Source organism: Lissotriton helveticus, chromosome 6 (assembly GCF_964261635.1).
Source record: "Lissotriton helveticus chromosome 6, aLisHel1.1, whole genome shotgun sequence".
NCBI lineage: Eukaryota > Metazoa > Chordata > Amphibia > Caudata > Salamandridae > Lissotriton > Lissotriton helveticus.
In genome coordinates, this window is record NC_136067.1 from 331,134,178 (window position 1) to 331,155,043 (window position 20,866).

General features: G+C 43.1%; 1 protein-coding gene across 1 annotated transcript in view; it reads right to left on the reverse strand.

The window, feature by feature from the left end:
• Positions 1 to 20,866, reverse strand: part of DDX1 (DEAD-box helicase 1) — a 336,768-nt gene that overhangs the window by 31,920 nt on the left and 283,982 nt on the right. Inside the window, exons 21-25 of the mRNA XM_078647776.1 lie at positions 18,967 to 19,039; positions 18,741 to 18,813; positions 18,607 to 18,649; positions 13,886 to 13,981; positions 2,920 to 3,040 (exon numbers count right to left, since the gene is read on the reverse strand). Coding sequence (XP_078503902.1) covers positions 2,920 to 3,040; positions 13,886 to 13,981; positions 18,607 to 18,649; positions 18,741 to 18,813; positions 18,967 to 19,039 — 406 coding nt within the window. The remainder of the gene's footprint in view (positions 1 to 2,919; positions 3,041 to 13,885; positions 13,982 to 18,606; positions 18,650 to 18,740; positions 18,814 to 18,966; positions 19,040 to 20,866) is intronic.

The window sequence follows — 20,866 nt, forward strand, 5'->3', positions numbered from 1 at the left end:
GAGGGAACCCCGATGGGTCACACCCCGACGGCAGCACATTCTCCGAACCTGGAGCCGAACCTATCGGTGCCGGAGCCACCAGCGACACCGCAGAAGTCCCCGCGCGCGGCAAGGGATCTGTAGACGTCCCAGGAAGAGGAGGAGGAGAAGCCGATGAGGCCTGCAAGGCCACCGCATAGGCCTCCATCTGGGCTCTAGTCTCCCCAAATCGGGAATAGGCGGATAGGGTGACAACGCGCAGGGCCGCACGACCCGTGGAGAACCCACGCCCCCAACAGACCGAGGACTTACCTTCAGGGACAAACTGTGACAGGTGAGCGACTCTCCTTCGGCCTGGTAGAAGGTCAGAGACGCAGGCGGCGGTTCTTGAAATTGTCCGTGGGGGATGGACGCGGTGACGTTGCCGACCTGGACATGCATGCCGAGAGGAGTTTCATCCGGCACTCCCGCCGGGACTTCTGTTTCAGTTGCTGACACGTCTCACAGTCTGTGGAGTCGTGGTGGAGTGAGGGTCCGTCGCCGACATCTGGCGCGCGCAAGATGAGCAAGTTTTGAAGCCCGAAGGCATTCGCACACTGTTCTCAAGACAAAAAACGCCCAAGGTGAAAAAGGGAAGGTCTGAAAGCATGCCAGGAGTATACTATACTGGTCCGCGTTGCACGCGGAAAAGAAAAAAACTGACGTCAGCGCGACGGGGTGGGATTGTGACCTCGCTGACGTCATGCCCGGGATATCGGGTGGAGTCGCATGGCATCCGCCCCTCTCCCCCCTCCCACGCGCAGGAATGCTGAGCAAGAAAGTTTTCCGGGTCCAGTCTCGCGCCTGAGGAATATTCTACGTTAAGGAATCTGTGGCTAGTAGTCTCTATCAGATAGGCCCCATACAAAGCCGTTGATGGAGGAAGGCATTTATAAGCTGCTTTATCACCTGTGTTCTGCTTATTAGATCCTCTTTCAATGTCGAATTCTTAACAACTCCTTTTGACATATTAGGAACAGACGTTGAACTGGTGAGAAACAGTGTCAAGGTTCAAGATGCGAAAACCTAGACCATGGTTCTGAGTCAAACTTCAAAACCATTCTATCACATTCATAGGGAACGAATCCTTTAACATAAATAACAGTAAAAACAGTGTTGAATAATTTCAGTGATGCTGGGCTTAATGTCAAAGTCCACCAACATAATGAAGCCATTAAATATAACTACAAGGGTGAAAAGCCTGCTAAAGAGTGCTTAACATCCCTAACATAGAACACACTTCTAAAAATGATAGGAAAGGTTTTAGAAGGGGCATCCATTAAGATGGTTCGAACAAGGAATGCACTCCTTCTGACCCTTTTAATCAAGTTGAATTCAGGAAACCGAAAGAGGCCTGATAACAGCCCAGGAACACATTCTGAATGCCACTCACCATCCAGCATAGTGAACAGACCGCTTTCCTACCATTTTAACAAGCTTTCCTAGCATACAAAAACTATTTCAAAGTTTAAAAACCCCAAAAGGAATTGAGTGAAGCCAAAAAATTAGCTTGTAATGCTAAGAAATCTGGTCTCAAAAAGATGAAAGGCCTCACGTTGTATTGTACTCTCATAATTGTATAGACCTGGACAAGGATGCAAAGCTCTCATATTTGCATCAGTTACCTGGGCGCCCTTTAAGGAGTGTATGTTTAGACGGCTGTTGGATGTAAATTGTCGTACAAGCAAAATGTTGGAGGAGATTCATAAGGTTAAGTGTGCATTACAGCATGTAAGCATGTACTCGTGTATAGTTTGAGGGTGGAAATAGCCAAAAACACTTATTTTCTCATTTTTTTTTATAAAGATTAAAAGTTGTATCTTGAATATATGATGATGGAAAGAGCATGCGTTTTGATACTATTCTGAATTGACGACAGTCCTCAATCGACCTTATTGAAGCAGGCACTGAATCCCAAAGTATAGTTGACTGGATGACCTAAGAGTTTCCACCAGATTGTGCCTTTTTGAATGGAGGCTACAGGAAGAACAGGGCAAGCTTGTATAGTGGTCAAGTTTGATGGAGCTCATGGATCTTTGTTGAAGGAAAAATGGTAAAGTGTAGCAAATTGCTTACTGAGCCATTGCTTTAAATGAAATCTATCTAGCAGCTAGAAGCCAGTTTAGCGAAATCTGAACAGGAATGGCACATGTGCTCATTGTAAGGGTAAGCAGCTGTCTGACAGCACAATTTTGGATTCACTGTAGCTTTCGAAGTGTTACTGGGGTGTTTAAAGTGATAATCCATTGGTGTGGTTGGGATAAGATAGTATAATTGCGATGGTGGCTTGCTCCTTCTGCTGAAACTCAAAGAATGAAAGAAACAGCCAAAAACACACCATCATGTAGAGTGAAGTATACAAAAAAGTGTTGGATGTAATGATTCAATCAATCTCAGCCACTAGTAATTACTTGGCTGCATTCCAGTCCATTGTTATTTTGCACACCATGCCCCCTCAGTTTGAACACAGCCATATGCAACTCAGTCTTGAACCTGTTTCAATAGGAACAGACCAACACAAACTCCCAGGCACAGTCCTCCCTGAATCAGAACACAAGAAACCTAAGACCAGTTTTGCCCTTATTAGGGCTCCTATGTCGGGTATAGCTTGTTTCCAATGTCACGGTGCACACAGGGCATCTGGGCAGAATTGTCCGACTACTGAAATAGATTTAAAAAAAAGTGATGGATGAATGCTTGAATTAATCTCAGCCTGAACAAAGGCAGGGTAATTCAGTCTATGACTTACTGACAATCACAGGAGCGAAAACAATGGTACATGCGGCTGTAGAAAGATTTATTCTTACTAGGTTGGAAGAATTCCAATAGCAAATCACTGGCCAGTACCACAATGTTGAAGTATCAATACATGCATCCCAGGATATAACAGCTTTTACTCACCCCCAGCAGCTCTTTTTTTCCCATAAACAACCTTGCCATCAAAGTCATCTACAGGCACTTTTAGATCTGGTTCCACCTGGGTTATTGTGCATGTTAAGTGTTCTTCAACCTCGGAGAGCAGCTGTGAGCAAAACAGACAATAAAAGTTTGAAAATATATTAACTGAAAAATTAAAAAGGATGGCACTGACAAAATATGCACTGCAATTAGCCTGTTATATTTCTTATTTATAAAGGAGCATCATAAGATAAATCAAAAAGGCGTACTATTCAGACTTTCAATCCTCCATTTCACTCATTTATTGAATATCTAAAAATGTAGTTTCACTAAAATTTACATGATCAAAAATAAATTGGTTCTAGTGTGTTAATAAGTGAGAGAGGCTCTGAAATTACTTTGTCTCAGAAACACCTTTATCATAGACTCTTTTCTTAATACACTGTAAATATATTCTAGAGCAAAACTGAACCCAGAATAAATTCCTATATTTATACATAGTGCCACAGAGATCTAGCAGAGATGCAAGCAGCAGCAGAAACAAGGTATGTATAGGTATGTTTCCCTTACAATTTGCAACCCTTATGTTTGTATGTATTTTCTCTCTCTGATAAGTCTTTTAGGAAACATTGCCTAAAGGTAACTTAAAGAAGCAAAAGATGGCGAATAAATATCTCAACGAAGAAGAGAGTATCCACTGGGTGATGTTTGGGCAGTATATCACGTATAATTTGAACAATGGACACTGGATTTTGAGCTCCACGAACCAGATTTAGCTCTACTTGCAGCTATGACATGCCTTAGAAACAAATAGGTGCTGCTTAGATCCCAGAATTTAACCCGCTGGAGCCCAAGCTCACTAAGGAGGAAACCAGGAGGAAGGAGTCTCCTATCTGTATTGAACACTGGTAGTTAATGTTCCTGATCCCAAGGTGAAACTGAAAGAAAAATGGGATAAAGACCTGGGGGAACTGTACGAAGAGGCTTTGGTAGAGGCTAAGATGGCTAGACAGATGGTGATCCTGGCCCAGTTAAGACTCACCTTAGAAGTACTGTGATCCTGGCCCAGTTAAGACTCACCTTAGAAGTACTACCATAGGGTCTATTATATCCCGGATAGATTGGAGAAGTTGAGGCAGGGTTAGGGACCCAAAATGCCTTAGTCTCAAATCGCATGCAACAAAGTGCCTTTAGTGAACCTGTATCTGTCCAGTCATCTAAAAATATTGGGCCAAAATCTTTGAAACATTGGAGGAAGTGGTGGGTTTGCCTATAGAGAGAGATCACAAGATGTCAACATTGGGGGTGTTCCAGGATTGGGATGTCACCGGGGGCAGAAGTCAGTGATAACTATTGGGTGCCTGATCGGCAAGCGAGACCTATCAGCCACTGGAGTTCTCAAGGAGCCCCCTCCTTTTCTATATGGCTTAGAGGGACAGATTAGTGCTCCATCACAGAAAAGCCTAAGCACGGGGCTAGGGGTTGCCACCAGACAATTACCAAGATTTGGGGAACCTGGTGGGATCACTTCAACATCAGAAGACCAGGCATACCTGGGACAAACTAGGCAAGTTTTTTAGGGGCTGCCGGCTTACAGAATATTATTCTACTGGCCTTTGTGTAGCTCAAAAAAACTGAAGGATGCGATCTGTATTTACTGTAATGAAGTAAGTAACATAATTGATGTAGTGGCCTTAATTATGAAATGTCGAAAAGTCAAAAGTGTCAGTCAAATACTTTATTGCGATAACTTAATATCATACAAAGACAATGACAAGTGTATAAAACAAAAACAACACATACATTAAAAACATTTAAGAAACAGTTTAAAAATAACAAGTTTAAAAAGAACCAGCGACGAGTTGATGAGACCAACATACACAATATTACATATTAACATCAGCCTAGCTGGTAAAAAGTGCATAGTGCTAAAGTGCAAAAGTGCAAAAGTACTATAAAAACTACGAAATGTTAAAAAGTATGCTAAGGGTGTCCCATGAAAGATAGTTAGAACAGGCAACTACTGACCATGTTACTTCACTACTAAGAATGCTGACCCAAGAGGTCAACATACTAACTAAAATGTTAATCTATACTACAAGGGCAAGTAGGCACATTTTTAAGTCTAATATTCCTGTTTCTAATAGCTCTCACCAGGAAACTAGCCACATAAAACATGATCCTGGGAGTTTGTAGCATTTGTAAATAAATAAGAGCAGGTCTGACCAAGATAAATCCTGCCTCCTTGAGTATAGGTAGAAGAAACATTTTCCGGGCTTCATTATAGTGGCTACAAAACATTATAAAGTGCATGGTACTTTGCTCGGAAAAATGATCACAAGAACATGGTGGTGCCTTTTCAGGGCTACTCCAAACAGGATAAAACCCCAAGCTAAAATGGATCAAATTTAATCGGAAACGAGTTAAGATAAACCTGTGGTAAGGATGGGTCACCACGTTAAGATAATTGTCAGGACCATTGGGTATAGCCAACAATATACTGGCCCTGACACAGGGTTTCTTCAACTCAATTTCTTCCCTCTCCAAGGTTAGGAGCTCCTTCATTCCAGCTTTAATGTAAACTATATCTTTTAGCATTAAAGAATCAGTAGCAGTATAAAATTCAGGCCTCCCTAGCTTCAAAAAATTTTCCTTAATGTACATCAACCACCTAATCCTATGTACATTATCTAGTTTCAGACAGTCCCTCAATATGGTGTGATTAAGAGGAATTTCTGGGTTCAGCCACATCCTCATCCAAGCAACTAAAGGGGCTGTTCTAATAAGATCTGAAATGTAGCCTTCCCCCAATTCCATGTGAACTGTATAGGTCGGGGTTGACTGGGGGACGCCCAAAACAGATCTAAAAAATTTATTTTCCATTGTCTGTATGGGTTCCATACCCCTATAACCCCACACTGAGCCACCATATGAGGCAACTGAAATACATTTAGCCTTATATATTTTGCTGATAGCTGCAAATGGCCTACCCCCCAGTTTTTTAGAAAACCCCTGGAGGGCAGCAGATGTCCTAGCCAACATGGATGCTCTACTTGTAACTTGAGGGCCCCAGCTACCTTTGTCATCAAAGGTGAGACCCAGGTAGGGGAAGGAGGAAACACGTACTAACTTTTCCTGCCCACAAAGGAAAATTTTATGGAAGGGTCTCCTAGAGGCCCTACCCATGAGCATAACCTGTGATTTTTTTGCGTTTATTTTCAGGTCAAGTGAGGCCATAAAAGATTCAAAGGCATCCAGGAGTCGTTGAAGCCCCACCCCAGTGCGAGCAAGAAGAACGGCGTCATCCGCATAAAGGAGGACTGGTATCCCCTGCTCTCCTGCTCGTGGGATGTCGCTAGTAACGCCCCTAAGGGCTGGCTCCAGCGTGTTCACATAAAGCGAAAATAACAATGGTGCCAGAATACATCCCTGTCTTACTCCTTTTTCAGACGCAAAGACATCTGTACACCTTCCGTTCGTTGTAACTCTAACTTTAGCAGTAAGGCCAGTGTGTAAATCAGCTAGTAAATTAACTATGGATCTATCCAGACCCATATCGAGTAACTTCAACCAGAGCTTAGATCTGTTGACCATATCAAACGCCGAGGAGAGGTCCATGAACCCAAGGTACACGGACCCGTCCATGGCCCTGGTGTATTTCTCGATCAAGAGGTGAAGATTAAGACACTGATCCAGGGTACTTCTTTTAGGTCTGAACCCATATTGCACATTGCTCAAGATGTCATTCTCAGTAGCCCATTCATTCAATTTCAACAATATGACTCTCCCGAGAATTTTGACTGAAGAATCAATCAGTGAGATTGGTCTGTAACATGCAGGATCCTGCCTGTTTCCTTTTTTAAAAATAGGAATAATTATTGATGTTTTCCATGACTTGGGAATATTATCACGGTTTAAGGCATTAAAGACCCTGCAGAGCAATCTTGACCAGAAGTTAGGGAAGCATTTAAAGGCATCAGCAGGAACACCATCTGGTCCTGGTGCCTTTTTCTTTAAAGTACAATCTATTGCAGATAATACTTCACAGACTTCAAAGTGCAAATAGTTCCCTAATGAAATAGTGTTATCTTCCTGTTCCCTAGTAACAGCGATATTATGAGCTGAATAGATGTCTCTGAAATGCTTAATCCAACCCTCATCAGGAATATTAGTTTCTAAGGGGGAGTTATCCTCCCCTGTGAATAAAGGTTGGTTGACAATCCTCCAGAATTCTCCACTATTTTTTAAAATGGCTTGGTCAGTGAGTTGAGTCCAAGCTTCATCTTTGAGCTGTTTTTTCCTTAATGCAATGGCCTTTTTGTAGAGTGCTCTACTGTTGCTAATGAGGTCACAATCTTTTGGAACGGTTTTCAGTGCATTAAGCAATGCAGAATGTGCTTTCGAGCAACTGTGATCAAACCATCTTTTAGGAGGTTTCGGCTTGGGATTACTAGTCACAGAAAGCCTGCCATTTATCTTGTTACAAATGCTGCTAAATGCAAAGATCACTTCCCCATCGTTAGAGTCGCTAGATAAACACACTCCTACCTCCTCCTCAGCCTCTAAAAGAACTTCTTGAATGAAGGGTTCTGGGATTATACTATCCCATTTCAGTTTCCTTCCCTGGTCCTTAACTTTAAGCTTTTTTATCCCATAGCAAGAACCATGGTTGCGCCCCAAAAGATCGGACACTACGAGGTCCATGGAGACTGGGTTATGATCGCTAAAAATAGAAATCACAGTTCTATACATTAAAACCTTGGATAAAAAACACGCAGAAATAAAAATATAATCAATAACAGAGTCATTGTCTGAGCCCTTAAAAGTAGGGGCCCTATTCCCCCCCTCCCCACAGCTGGATTCATATAGGTTCCATCTAGCGAGAAAATTTTCTAAACAGCCCCCCTGTCTGTTATGTTCAAGATGGACCAGTGCGCCATATGGAGGGGATTCTGAGTCATCGCAAACACACATAAGTGAGCAGGGATGTATATTAAAATCCCCCAAAAAAATGATTTCAAATGCTTTAACATCCTCACTATAGACTGACAGAAAGTAGTCCAATCTACCAAGGCTATATGTAGTACAGTCGGCAGCATTGGAATTATAAAAATTAATAAATAAAATATTAGGAGATTCCACGCGAGACAATTCAACAATAAGACATTGCTCAGATCCTGAGTCCCATTTCTTGAGGCTACCTTTGATATCTAATTTGAAGAGGCTTAACAGTCCTCCCCTCGCTCTTCCTGCCGTGCTAGTCACGGCAGGGATACAGAAATAGCTGTAGCCATCAGGAGAGAAACAAGAATTTGTGTCCCAGGTTTCCTGCAGAGCAATGATATCAAACCTAGTTATAAAAGCCAACCAAGGTGCATTACCTACTTTTGACTTTATACCAGCTATATTCCAAGTAAGTAAACTGAGGGCTGACGCGCTATTCTCTATCTGGCTAGAATGATCTGACACACTATTCTCTATCTGGCTAGAGTGATCTAACAAGAGTCAGTCATTATGATCTAGAAAAGATAAGGGTGCAAATCGGTTAGACAATAACAGGGGTTGGGCAAAAGGATTCTGATATACTATGGGGGCGGATTGGTTTACAGTATTCCGCTGTTGTTCCCAGCCCCTTCTATAGTTTGAGTCAGAATTAATATCCCATCCGAAGGCTGGTGTTTTAGGGTAGGTGACATTCTGCTGTTCACCATAAAAGAACTTCAATGTTAATGGTACAACAGAACCCTGCCTACGTTGGGGTGGGAGTAAGTTAATAAGAATGTTAGGCAACACACCTGGATGTAAGAAACTTACTGCCACGCAATCCCCCTTAAATTTTTTAGGGCGATTACCTAGCCATGACACCCTTTTAACAGTTTTGATCTCTTGAGCCAGCAATTGACCCCCCCCTGGAGCTAACCTGATGTTAGTAGTGAGCCACTGTAAGGCTTTGTTAGACAGAGAGGAAGGGGATTCTTCAATACCGGCTTCTAAGGGTGGAACATTCGCCAATACTAAAACAACAGGGGACGCTTCAACTATAAATTGAAGAGGGTCAGTTAACTGAGCAAGTACAGGGGGTATCTCAACCGTTAGCGGACCATCCCCTCTATTAGTATTGGGAGCAATAAGTTTTGGGTCAGGTGGCTGAGATGGTAGGTTATTTGGTACATCATCCGTATTCTGCCTCTCCTGATCATCAATTCCTCTGCTATTTTCATCCAGGTTTGCTACCAACGTCGTAACGTTAACAACTCCCTCTGTTAGTTTGTTCAACTGCCCATCCAGCTTTTTGACTTCAGATTGTAATTTATCGATTTTAGAGAGTAACGGTTTAACAATGGATTTGATTTTGCTATCTATTAGGTCAGCAAATCTTACAAACAAGTCCTCATCATGACAGACATTAATCTCAGCACTTCCCCCTTCGGCTTCCTTTGAGTTTGCCTTTGGAATGTTTACCCTCTTCCTCCTAGCCCCAGATCTTAGACCCCCCCGTCTAGGTGGATTTTTATTTTTCACAGCGGCTAATCGTGAAGTTTGTTCAGTGGTGGAAATATCTTCATCTGTGAGGTCAACACGATTATCTTGTCCCATATCACTGTCAGAGTTATTTCCATGCTCCACGATAAAGACCTCAGGACCAGACAGCATATTATCGTTTAGGGGGCCAGATTCCTGTGTGATCGGACAATTTGAAGAGGCATCAAAGAAAGTCTGAAGGGACACTGCGTCTTCAGGTGAGGGGGATGAAGATGGCGACAAACGGTGTAAGTCAGGTGAGAGACTCAAACCCAGCGATTCTCTCCTCTGTAAGTTAATTTTTTTCACTGTTTGCACCAAATAATTTTCCATTGTGTTAGCAGGTTGTACGATTGGTGCTGGACCCTTTTTAGGCATACTGATGGTAGCTAACAGAGAACCAGTACCCCTCCGGCTACAACAAATTATAAATTACAACAGTACAGTCTTACTTGAGCAGTAGTGTGCCTCGCAAACCTTACGCAGGGTTTCTGGCCCTGCCCTGCCTCCTCGTGCCGATGAGGGCCGTAGAGGGCCCGCCCTTTGCCCGGGCTTCGCCCCGGGCGTCCCGCTCGCGTCCCGCGACGCGGGGGTGCTCCTCCTTTTCAGCGCCTCTGTTTGCGCTCCCTGTGCGCTGCCGCGTCACCCAGACGCGCCGCCGCGGTGCCCGCCGGGATTTGGAGTCTCCCGGAGCGGCGGCGCGGAGTCAGCTGTCCCTTGACTCTTGGCGGTGGCGGCGGCGTGGGCAATGGCCTCTGCCTTCCTCTGGCGTTCAGGAGGTAAGTTAATATGACTCTCGGCGGTGGCGGCGGTTTGAAAATGGTCTCCCCCCGCTCTGCCGGGGTGCTCCTCCTTTTCAGCGCCTCTGTTTGCGCTCCCTGTGCGCTGCCGCGTCACCCAGACGCGCCGCCGCGGTGCCCGCCGGGATTTGGAGTCTCCCGGAGCGGCGGCGCGGAGTCAGCTGTCCCTTGACTCTTGGCGGTGGCGGCGGCGTGGGCAATGGCCTCTGCCTTCCTCTGGCGTTCAGGAGGTAAGTTAATATGACTCTCGGCGGTGGCGGCGGTTTGAAAATGGTCTCCCCCCGCTCTGCCGGGGTGCTCCTCCTTTTCAGCGCCTCTGTTTGCGCTCCCTGTGCGCTGCCGCGTCACCCAGACGCGCCGCCGCGGTGCCCGCCGGGATTTGGAGTCTCCCGGAGCGGCGGCGCGGAGTCAGCTGTCCCTTGACTCTTGGCGGTGGCGGCGGCGTGGGCAATGGCCTCTGCCTTCCTCTGGCGTTCAGGAGGTAAGTTAATATGACTCTCGGCGGTGGCGGCGGTTTGAAAATGGTCTCCCCCCGCTCTGCCGGGGTGCTCCTCCTTTTCAGCGCCTCTGTTTGCGCTCCCTGTGCGCTGCCGCGTCACCCAGACGCGCCGCCGCGGTGCCCGCCGGGATTTGGAGTCTCCCGGAGCGGCGGCGCGGAGTCAGCTGTCCCTTGACTCTTGGCGGTGGCGGCGGCGTGGGCAATGGCCTCTGCCTTCCTCTGGCGTTCAGGAGGTAAGTTAATATGACTCTCGGCGGTGGCGGCGGTTTGAAAATGGTCTCCCCCCGCTCTGCCGGGGTGCTCCTCCTTTTCAGCGCCTCTGTTTGCGCTCCCTGTGCGCTGCCGCGTCACCCAGACGCGCCGCCGCGGTGCCCGCCGGGATTTGGAGTCTCCCGGAGCGGCGGCGCGGAGTCAGCTGTCCCTTGACTCTTGGCGGTGGCGGCGGCGTGGGCAATGGCCTCTGCCTTCCTCTGGCGTTCAGGAGGTAAGTTAATATGACTCTCGGCGGTGGCGGCGGTTTGAAAGTGTTCAAGTAGTGAAAAATGGATTTTGCCCAAACATCTGGTTAGGGTCGCAACCAAAATTCCAGTTCCAACATTCTTTTCCTAGCTAGCTGTACCAAACTCTGCCTTTGTATTCTCCTCTTGCCAGTTTTATGGAAAGATAGTCCAAAGCTAATAGCAGGCACTACAAGAAGTCTTCGACCACCTTCTCCCCAAAGATCAGCTTCTGTTTCCAGACACTAGCATCTAAAATCAGAGACTGAAGCTGGAGCATGGGTAACACTTTTCAGTCCTTCCGTAATAAGTCAAAATTCTTCTGCACATGTTATCTATTCTTATCTGTTCAAACAGCATTTTAGATTAAAGTTGGTGGGCACAGCATTTAATAGGGCGGACTCATCAATAACCAAAACAGACTGAATTCCCTAAATCTTTAATAAGAAAATCCATGTACAATTGCCACCTTTATTTTTCAGTAGATTGATACAGTTCTTGATAACATGGCAAAATCCATCCAACAAAGCCATGTTTAGCCTATTTCCAAAATGGCAGTGGGATGCCTTGGCTGAGATTCCCTCGTCTGCCTGCCTAGTTTCAGTCCATGCCCAACCCATTCTGTTATCTCCATTATCAAAGTAAAGCGTATCCCCACTAAACACCAGTCATCTTCCCATTAGAGAAGAGTTCCAAGACGTCTATATGACTCTCCCACATACTAGGGTAAAAAGAATCACAGGTGTTCTTTCTTCGCATCCAGATGCTACAACTGAATACAGGACGCCAGTCAAGCTTGCCTCAACTTCTACCAACTCACCAGACACTTTCGACCGGCGTCCCAGGCACAAGCACACCTCCCTTGCATCAAGCAGACCAAATCGTTCTACCTCTCAGCCAAGACCTGGAACAACTTCCCGAAACACCTTAGAACCTCCTCCTCCCTCATGGACTTCTGAAGCTCCCTCAAGACCTAGCTCTGCAAGACGATACTGGCACAATCGCCTCCTCCTCCTCCTCCCCTCAGGCCTGCCCTACTTAGCACCTGGATACCCTCACATGTGATTAGCCGAGCTCTACAAATTAACATACCATGTGAGGGCGTCTGGAACTGTTAAGTGTCAAACTTCTTTGCTTTTCAGAACAATAAGCAGTGACAACCGCATGTCCTTTCTCCAACTATGCCTTTTATTCGTAACATGCTGCACTTCTTTGAGGTCATCAACTGCAAGGGGGCTCAGACATGGACTTCAATTCACCAAAATGCCTGGGGTAGCAGTAGTGACTTTGCACACCATTTGACCTTTCCTTTGACTTACACACATGCGTACACAAACTAACACATTCACACACTCCTGGGCACAAACACAAGCTCACCAGTAAGCATGCATACAGCATATATTTAAAAGCATTGTTTACTTACCTTAGCTTCCAGATTGGATCATAATCCATTTAATGTACTCCATTTTTATTACACTTATAGTGAATATTATCCACTATTTGTAAAACAAGCAAATTGACAGAAACCAGGCAAGTGGAGCTCCAACCAGCGTACATTTGGAAGAGCTGCCCCTGTGTTCCAGGCACTGATATTGCCACCTCTGAGGCTAGGGGTTGCAAAAGCAGTGCCAGGGGTAGCAAGGGACAAGGGAGGGGTCACATCTCCGACCCCTGGCAACCCCTAAATGATGTCAATTGGTCAGATCTGGGATGAGACTTAACCGCAGAGAGCAGCACACATGTGGGTCATTCATACCCCCTTCTACCATGTTAGACTGGAATGAAGTGTGAAAAAAGCAATTAAGGCTCAACTGTAGTGAGGCAGCCAAGTAGCAGAATCCACCACACAGGTTTCAAACTACCTTCAGAGAGAAAGGTGTCTTTGCCTGCTTTCCAAAGTTACAGAAATACTACTTAAGATCACTGCACAAATAAAACTTTTGGAGCCTCTCTGGTAACAGAGACATTATGCCCTTGATACTATTCCTAAATATAAGTGGGCTTAGCTTACATATTTTAGATCTTAACATTGTGCCGTTGGTCCTTGATTTAACAAGGCACTTTGAAATAGGATTTATCAAAGTTACATTTAGCAACACATAATTTGAACAAAGCACAACTCATAGGTTTGGTGTCTCGAAGGGAGTGCGGAGCGAGCCTAGTATTTACATACTAGAAGCTTCGGCTCATGCTCCATCAGCACATTTGGCTACATTTAACTGCAAAAAAGAACAAGCCTTAGTTTTCAGCCCATCCACAGTTATCAAAAGCAACTCTCATGAGAGTAAAACACCAAATCATACTCCTGATGAGAAGATAAAATGCTGTGGTAAAAACTGTGCATAAACGCATGCTCACAGATCCAAGCATATGCGAATTACACAAAAAAACAAATGTCATGGAGTTTCTATGAAACATCTTGTGACACATGCAATTATGTGCCCATAGCTGCTAACCAGTACTTGATGCTCACTGGTGAGATGTTCTTGTTCTGGAATTAGTTTGGCACCATTGGGATATTGCATTGAGTGAGCACTGTGTGCACTCTGAGAAGAATTCTCAAAGACACTTATAACACAAAATAACAACGGAGTGAAAACTCACAGTAATCTTAAACTAATCCCTAATCTTCAAAAGTCAGAAAATCTTACCTGCATCTCATTATACCAAATAGTGCATCCTCCATCGTCCTTCAGCCTTGTATTGTAGCAACCCTTTCCACGGGTATTGCACGTATGGTACCACACCTAGGTATGACATGGAAAATAAAACAAAATATTAACTTTGTTTAAAACTAGAGTACAATGTGTTTAATCCTTTTTAACATTTGGTGCTATACCCTCAAGTATCCTACACAGAGAAGAGTTATTAAGGGGTTTATAATGTCCTGGAAGTAACGTTGTACTATTTTGGCTCATTTTGAAAATAGAAAGGTCACTTTCTTTACGGTTATAAGTGGGAGCAATGATGGAAGGGGTATTTCCGAAGAACGCATATTGGGCAGCAACCATGGTCTTTAGGCACGAACAGACGCAAACAAAGGTGTACAGTCAAGCTTTAATGTAACACAAAACAGAAGAAGAGATTTGAATGACCGTATAAGGAATTATTTAGATGGGTTGTGTAGTAGTTTTGAATTCCTCTCACAATTATTTGGTTTAATTTTCCTTTTTCAAACTAATTCAAACCTCCACATTTTTTTAAACAAATGGTACCAGGACAAATTGCCCATTTTCAAAATAGTATGAAAATCATGGATGTACCCATCAGACTATTACTTTATCTACATTCTTTCAAAACCCCTCTCCGTCTGCAGAGAGATCTCTCCACACTCTCAATATTAGGAGGGTTGTGAAGTTCCATCTAGAAATGGCAAAATCTTGAAGAAAATCAAAAAACCATTGTCAACTATGGTCTTCTACGGACAGGATATACCACTTCCAAGCAATCCTTAGCTAGATGGATGGTCTCCTACATAATCCTTTGCTATCAAAAAGTAAACAGAACCCTATCCCGTACACCTAGGGGTCACTTCACCAGGTGTACATCAGCTGCTACTGCTTTGCTTAGGAACATCCCAACTGCTGAGTTTTGCAAGGCTGCAACTTGGAGATCATTTAAACACCTTTCTGAGACACTAATTTGTTTGCCTAATTTTACTTTTCTCCTTTATTACCTCTAATTTTGCGGAATCTTTGAGGAATAAGCTTGCAAATATATTCAGTGCTTATGATTATCCATGGAGATCCCATGAGAGAGAAGGAATGGTTTCTTACTTGTAATCCTAGTTCTCCAAGTAACCCTCCCTCCTCCCCAAAAGATATAATACGTGTATACTACTGATTTTCTCGTCAAAAAGAACTGAGTAAATTGCCACCTACAGGGCATGATGGGACACTAGAGGTGGGACACTAGAGGCCCTTAAACGTGCAGTGTCCTATTTACATTGTTTCAATGTTGCAGCGTATACAGGCTACATTACTATGTACTATTCCTTAGCTTAATTTAAAAATAAGTAAAAAGCATTTAGGTAGAATGTTTTTTTAAAAAATCACTTCATTTTATGTGATTAAGGGTATGACCCTTTTTTCATTCTGAATTTGAAAATAATTCTATAAACCTCGGCAATACAGTTAGTTTTTAAAGCTACAAAATTGTAGCATGTCAAAATGTCTGTCACACGTTGCCTGGCCTTTCGGCAGTATGGCGAAGTAGATGTACTTTGAAAAAACTATTCCGGAATGCCTGCACATGGGCGGGACTATTCAATGCTTATGATTAACAATGGAGATCCCCTGAGAGGGAAATGCCTGATGTCACAAGCATATCAGCACATTGTTACCAGTGGCAAATTTCGTATTGCTGAAGGTTAGAAAAAGCTTTCACCAGATTAGAAAAAAAACACAACACTGGAGAGGGAATATGATAAATCAAAACACACAAATATGTCATTTTCTATTTTTCCAGAAGGTCTGTTTCCAAACTCATAAAATCTGAAAAAAATGGAAATATATAAAGTATGAAATGTTCTTATAGCCTAGCTGCGTATATGGTCAAAGACGTATTCCATTTATGAGCACACCAGTTATCACCTAAAGAACTCAAACCAGTTACACTAGACTGTTCCTTGCGTCTTCACAGAGATTATGGTGGTGACATGAGCCAAAAGGCTAGTCAATGCACTCTTACCCCCCAAACAGTAAGTGCTACGCACTGTGAGGGATAGGACTCTAAATATTATCAAGATTGACCGGCATAATCCAAAACCGCCATTGAGAAGACATGCAAAATTGGAGCACTATATAGAATAGATTTTTATTTATTTAAATAATTTGTTCAGTAGAGGCAGATAGAAACATAAAAATAAGTCACTACAGGCATGGAGTAACACCTGAAATCTTTCTTTTGTAGGAGCAACATCACTGTTGTTCCTTCTCCTTAGGTCAGTAAAAACACCCCAGGTCACAAGCTATCTGCATTGAGAGAAGGGATTGCGAGTGATTGAAATACCATAGTCTGCAGTTATGTCTATATACCCCTCAAACCTCCACACAACAGAATAATGTAAATTGCAGACCTTATGGAAACGGTTATGCTATTGAGATGGTGGCAAGCAGAGTATATGTGCCTTGAGCAAAGGCCTTTCTTCCCATTCAATGCCAGCAGAAAACTGCAAAAGTTTTCCTTTTTAACAAAAACAAATATATATATATATATATATATATACACATATATATATATATATATATATATATATATATATACACATATATATATATATATATATATATATATATATATATATATATATATATATATATATATATTCCACAGAAAAGTTAAAATGCTGGGAGAAAGGTACAACCTTTGCGTAAATTAAAGAATTGACAGTGGATCAACTGCTTTTGAATATCGAGTGATTTATCTTCTTTGCTGCCTCATATCCTTTCTCGAGGAAAAGGGCTGTACAAAAGGTTAGCGTACACATCGTCCACAATATCAAAGCCCATCTGTGAAGTGCATTTATATATCTCCAAGCTATCACTCAAATTGGCTGAAAAAAAGGTTACAACAGTAAAAGTACAAGCTAACCCACTCCCAAACAGCAATGTGCACCTTTCTGAAGTATTGCCACATTATAGGCTGTAGGTTCAAGGATCTCTACCCATTTCCCATTTCATGTCAGAAGAAATGAGAAACATCTTCTCTTTCAAATAGGGTGCACCCTCCAAAAGACCAAGATTTCATGGGGCTATACCAGCGATACTCAAAGTTGTCCTAGGGGCTGCATGCGGCCCTTCTGACCTTTACATGCGGCTCCCCTGAGCAGCAGCTGCCCTGGGTTGCTGTTCACTCGACTCAGCACTAACATTAAAATGATATTAAATATACAGACAAGCCTTCATTTAAAGTTCAATTAAAGCTAAAGAAAGGAAGCAACCAGGTTGTCCGGAACCACCTACCTTTAGAAACACCTTCATTATCAAAGCCACGTGTAAAAATAATAAGGTTTCTTCAAAAGTTCAAAAAGTGTATTTCATTAACATGTAGAACTATTTCACCTTAATATATCAGATATCAGTGCATTGAGAAGCATTTTTTAGTGAGAGTTTCAAATATGAATTTAGATCATACATTCTTCCTCAATTTGGACAACAGTGCCAATAGTGAACTAAGAGGTATTCAGTTATGTTCACTCTTATGGTGGCCTCCTATTATACATTAACATAATAGGTTATTACATCAAACACAGGAGAAGGTTTTGTGCAGCGCACATTCTGAAGTCATGTATTTTGTGATAAAAATAAAAGGAGGGAAAGTGAAATGAAACAATTGCCTAGAATCACACACTTTGGTAAAGTGTGGAAGCAGGGGTTAATTCCAGGTTTTCTGGTTTCACATTGTGCAACTCAGCCACTAGATGTATATGCTTTGCCCCCCCCCATGCCCACCTTGCCGCGCACTGGCTCGCCCCTCCACCCTCCTCCCCAAAGCCCCCCTTAACACCACCTTGCTGGAATTGATACATCCCTCATCACACAAAACTTTGGGGCCCTTGGGAAAAAGTTTGCGAGTACCTATGGGCAAGACTATCCTTCAAGAGCAAATTCTTACAAAAGGGGCTTTCCCCCAAAGTGCTAAACTCTGTTCAGACTAAACCAAAGTATATAGAGGGAGATCAATTGAAAAGTGTGCCAAATCGCTTTAGCTAGGGTCTCAGCAGCCTTCTGCCCACAGATCCAAATGTGGCACGGTCATCAGCTAGGGTGAGAGGTGCAAAAAAAAATAGTGACATTACACAAATCCAGAAATGACCCAATATCTGTATTCAATGGAGTTAAAATATTTTCCCTTTGACAGATGTCACAATTTGGTGAGAGTAACCGGCAAGAATGGAGGAATAGCCTCTATGTCACCAAAATGACATGATTTGGAATTTTTACATGACACCTTGGCACCAGAAGGGGCTCAAGGATTACCATGGGGATAACAACACAGTAACACTGACCATGGTGGTAGTTAAATAGCAATCAGAGCAGAGCTGCTAGAAACATCAATGGGGCTAAAGACAGCGCTGAAAATGCATAAGTCAAATCGAGCAAAGGCGCTGTAACGTGTGGTGTCAGATAAAAAATATTATTCCCCAGGAAAATTACCCAAGTCATAGACAATCACCCTTAACACAAGGCTTGTTTTATCAGTTGGGTGGAGAGTAGATATATGGCAAATCGTAATGTTTCTACTCTACACTGAAAGAGGTGTAAGCATAGGCATTACTTAATGTAGTATAATTTTTTTAGCTGGGTATAATAATAACTTCCGCTTATCAATCATTGCAAAGATTCCACACTACACTGATCAAATGACCTACCTTCTCCTTTTCCGTTGCCACGAGGGAAATAGCTAACCCCATTCTAAAAGACAAATCAAAGGTTAATGAATGGTTGACACTTACAAAAAAAATTTTTATTTACTGTAACTAACCCACAAAATCTCGAAACATACCTTTCAGCTCTACCAACTCGCCCAATGCGATGCACATAGTTTTGTTTTTCATCCGGAAGAGTAACATTTATAACTACATTAAAGAAAAGAATTATGAGATTTCAGAATTATCATTTTGTCTAGCTAGCTACACATCAAGATCAGGCCATGCTGCACAAAGCTAAACATTAAAGCTGTATCATTTGCCAGAACACATTTAAATAGCCATTGCAGCATATTTGCTTACCATATGGAACACCTCGGATATCAATCCCTCTGGCAGCCACATCGGTGCAGATTAGCATTCGCACGTCAACTTTCTTTAAAGGAAATAGGAAATAATAAATATTTGTTAAATCTAGCTATTCCTCAACGTTTTCCCTTACCAATAACTTTTGTGTAATCACACAATGCTCATTACTACACACTCTTCACAACCACAACTATGCAGGAGTAGGAAGAATATTGAAAGCCAGTCACTGCTTAGGAGTGTTGCTATTTTTAAGTTTCTTAGCACTGTATCATGACTTGTTATTTATCCTCCTATCCCCTTCTGGTACTAGAACAGCCTTACTTACTCCTTGTGGCCATGACTGGTTAGGTGAGTTCTGTGTCTGGGTGAAGTACTCTGCCCTATTCGCTGTTCCCTGGGCTTCTCCAGAGATCATGCCTGTTGCTTGGAGTAGCCGTGCGCTTAACAAATACCCCTATAACATAACATAAACGTCTATCTACTCTTTATCTATCCCTGTACCATTGGCAGCTCGTAGCCTACAGAATAATACTGAATGATTGCCCTTAATGCCATGCCATTCAAGTCACTTCATATTATCTCCCTGAAATTTATCTCCCATGTTAATCTTGAGGGAGATAATCTGGAGTGACTTGGATGACACAGCACAGATTAGATCAAAACTAAGAAAAACATGTTGTAACCGGCCTTTAAGTCCCCAGACATTGTTGTTGGCCAAGACAGACATTTTTAACAGTTGATTAAGTGTTTCACACCCACAACTGGACGAGGGAGGATTCTGGGCCTCACCTGTCTACAAACTGAGAAGGAGAGAAGTCTTGTTCGAAGAAATCCTCATTAGCCCCAGTGTTGAAACGTGGGCGGATGATGAAGGCAGTTAAGTGTTTTTGAAATTGTCTAACCAGGGAAGACATTGGTCGTGGATTCGATAAATGCCCCTAACTGGAGGCGAGTTTTCCCCCTTCTACAGGTTCTCCACAGTGCAGAAGGAGGTTACTGATGAGAAGTGACCGGAACATATACCTGTGGACCCCATTCGAGGTAGATGAAGTAGCCAGACACCAGCAGTTCAGGAGACTGCAGATTCCTCGCTGACGTGCTTGGTGACATATGGAGACTTAAGCATCCACATGACAGACACGCCTTATCTAGCATGCATGGAACCTATTTCTTCCAGACCTCTTTCTTGCGACTCTGACAATACCCCATGACAGCAATTAGTTTAGTGCTGGAGGCATACCAAGTGACAAAGCAGAAGTCCAAGAGAACAACAATAATGACTATGGATGAGCCTGCTAACTCGGGTCCAGTACCAGTGGCACCAGTGATGGGCACCAGTGTTCATGTTTGGAGAGCAGGACTTATTTTTCGTTATCAGACTTTGACCCAGCGCAAACGAAAGGCTGAGACAGGAGGGAGAGGAAAATATGAAAACAGATAAAAGGAGAAAACATGGGTCAAAACCTGCAAAAAGATGGGAAGCATAAGGTCATTGACTTCACACATTTCTCATAACTGCCTCACTCTAAGTGGGGTCCTATTTGTCCATGTGATGTGAAGCCATTAAGTTACCCTATTAAGACACATCACATCTTTGAATCACCAATAGTACCCCTGCAAACCACCAAGGGTGTTCACAGCATTAGACCAACATCACTTTCATTTTCCTTTTGAAAAGTTCACAACTTCAAGAATAGCTTTAAACTCTTATTTGACAGTCTATGCGTCCCGCTATTCATTTATGCATCATACCGAAGAGCTAAACAGGTGACCCTGCTGAAGCAGATGGTGGTAGCCTAGCAGTGGCGACAGTTTGCCTGAATCTAGTGCCTATTATAAGTACCCAATACATCTCTATCTTCGCATACAAATTATGCTGTTTCTTTCTCCAGTC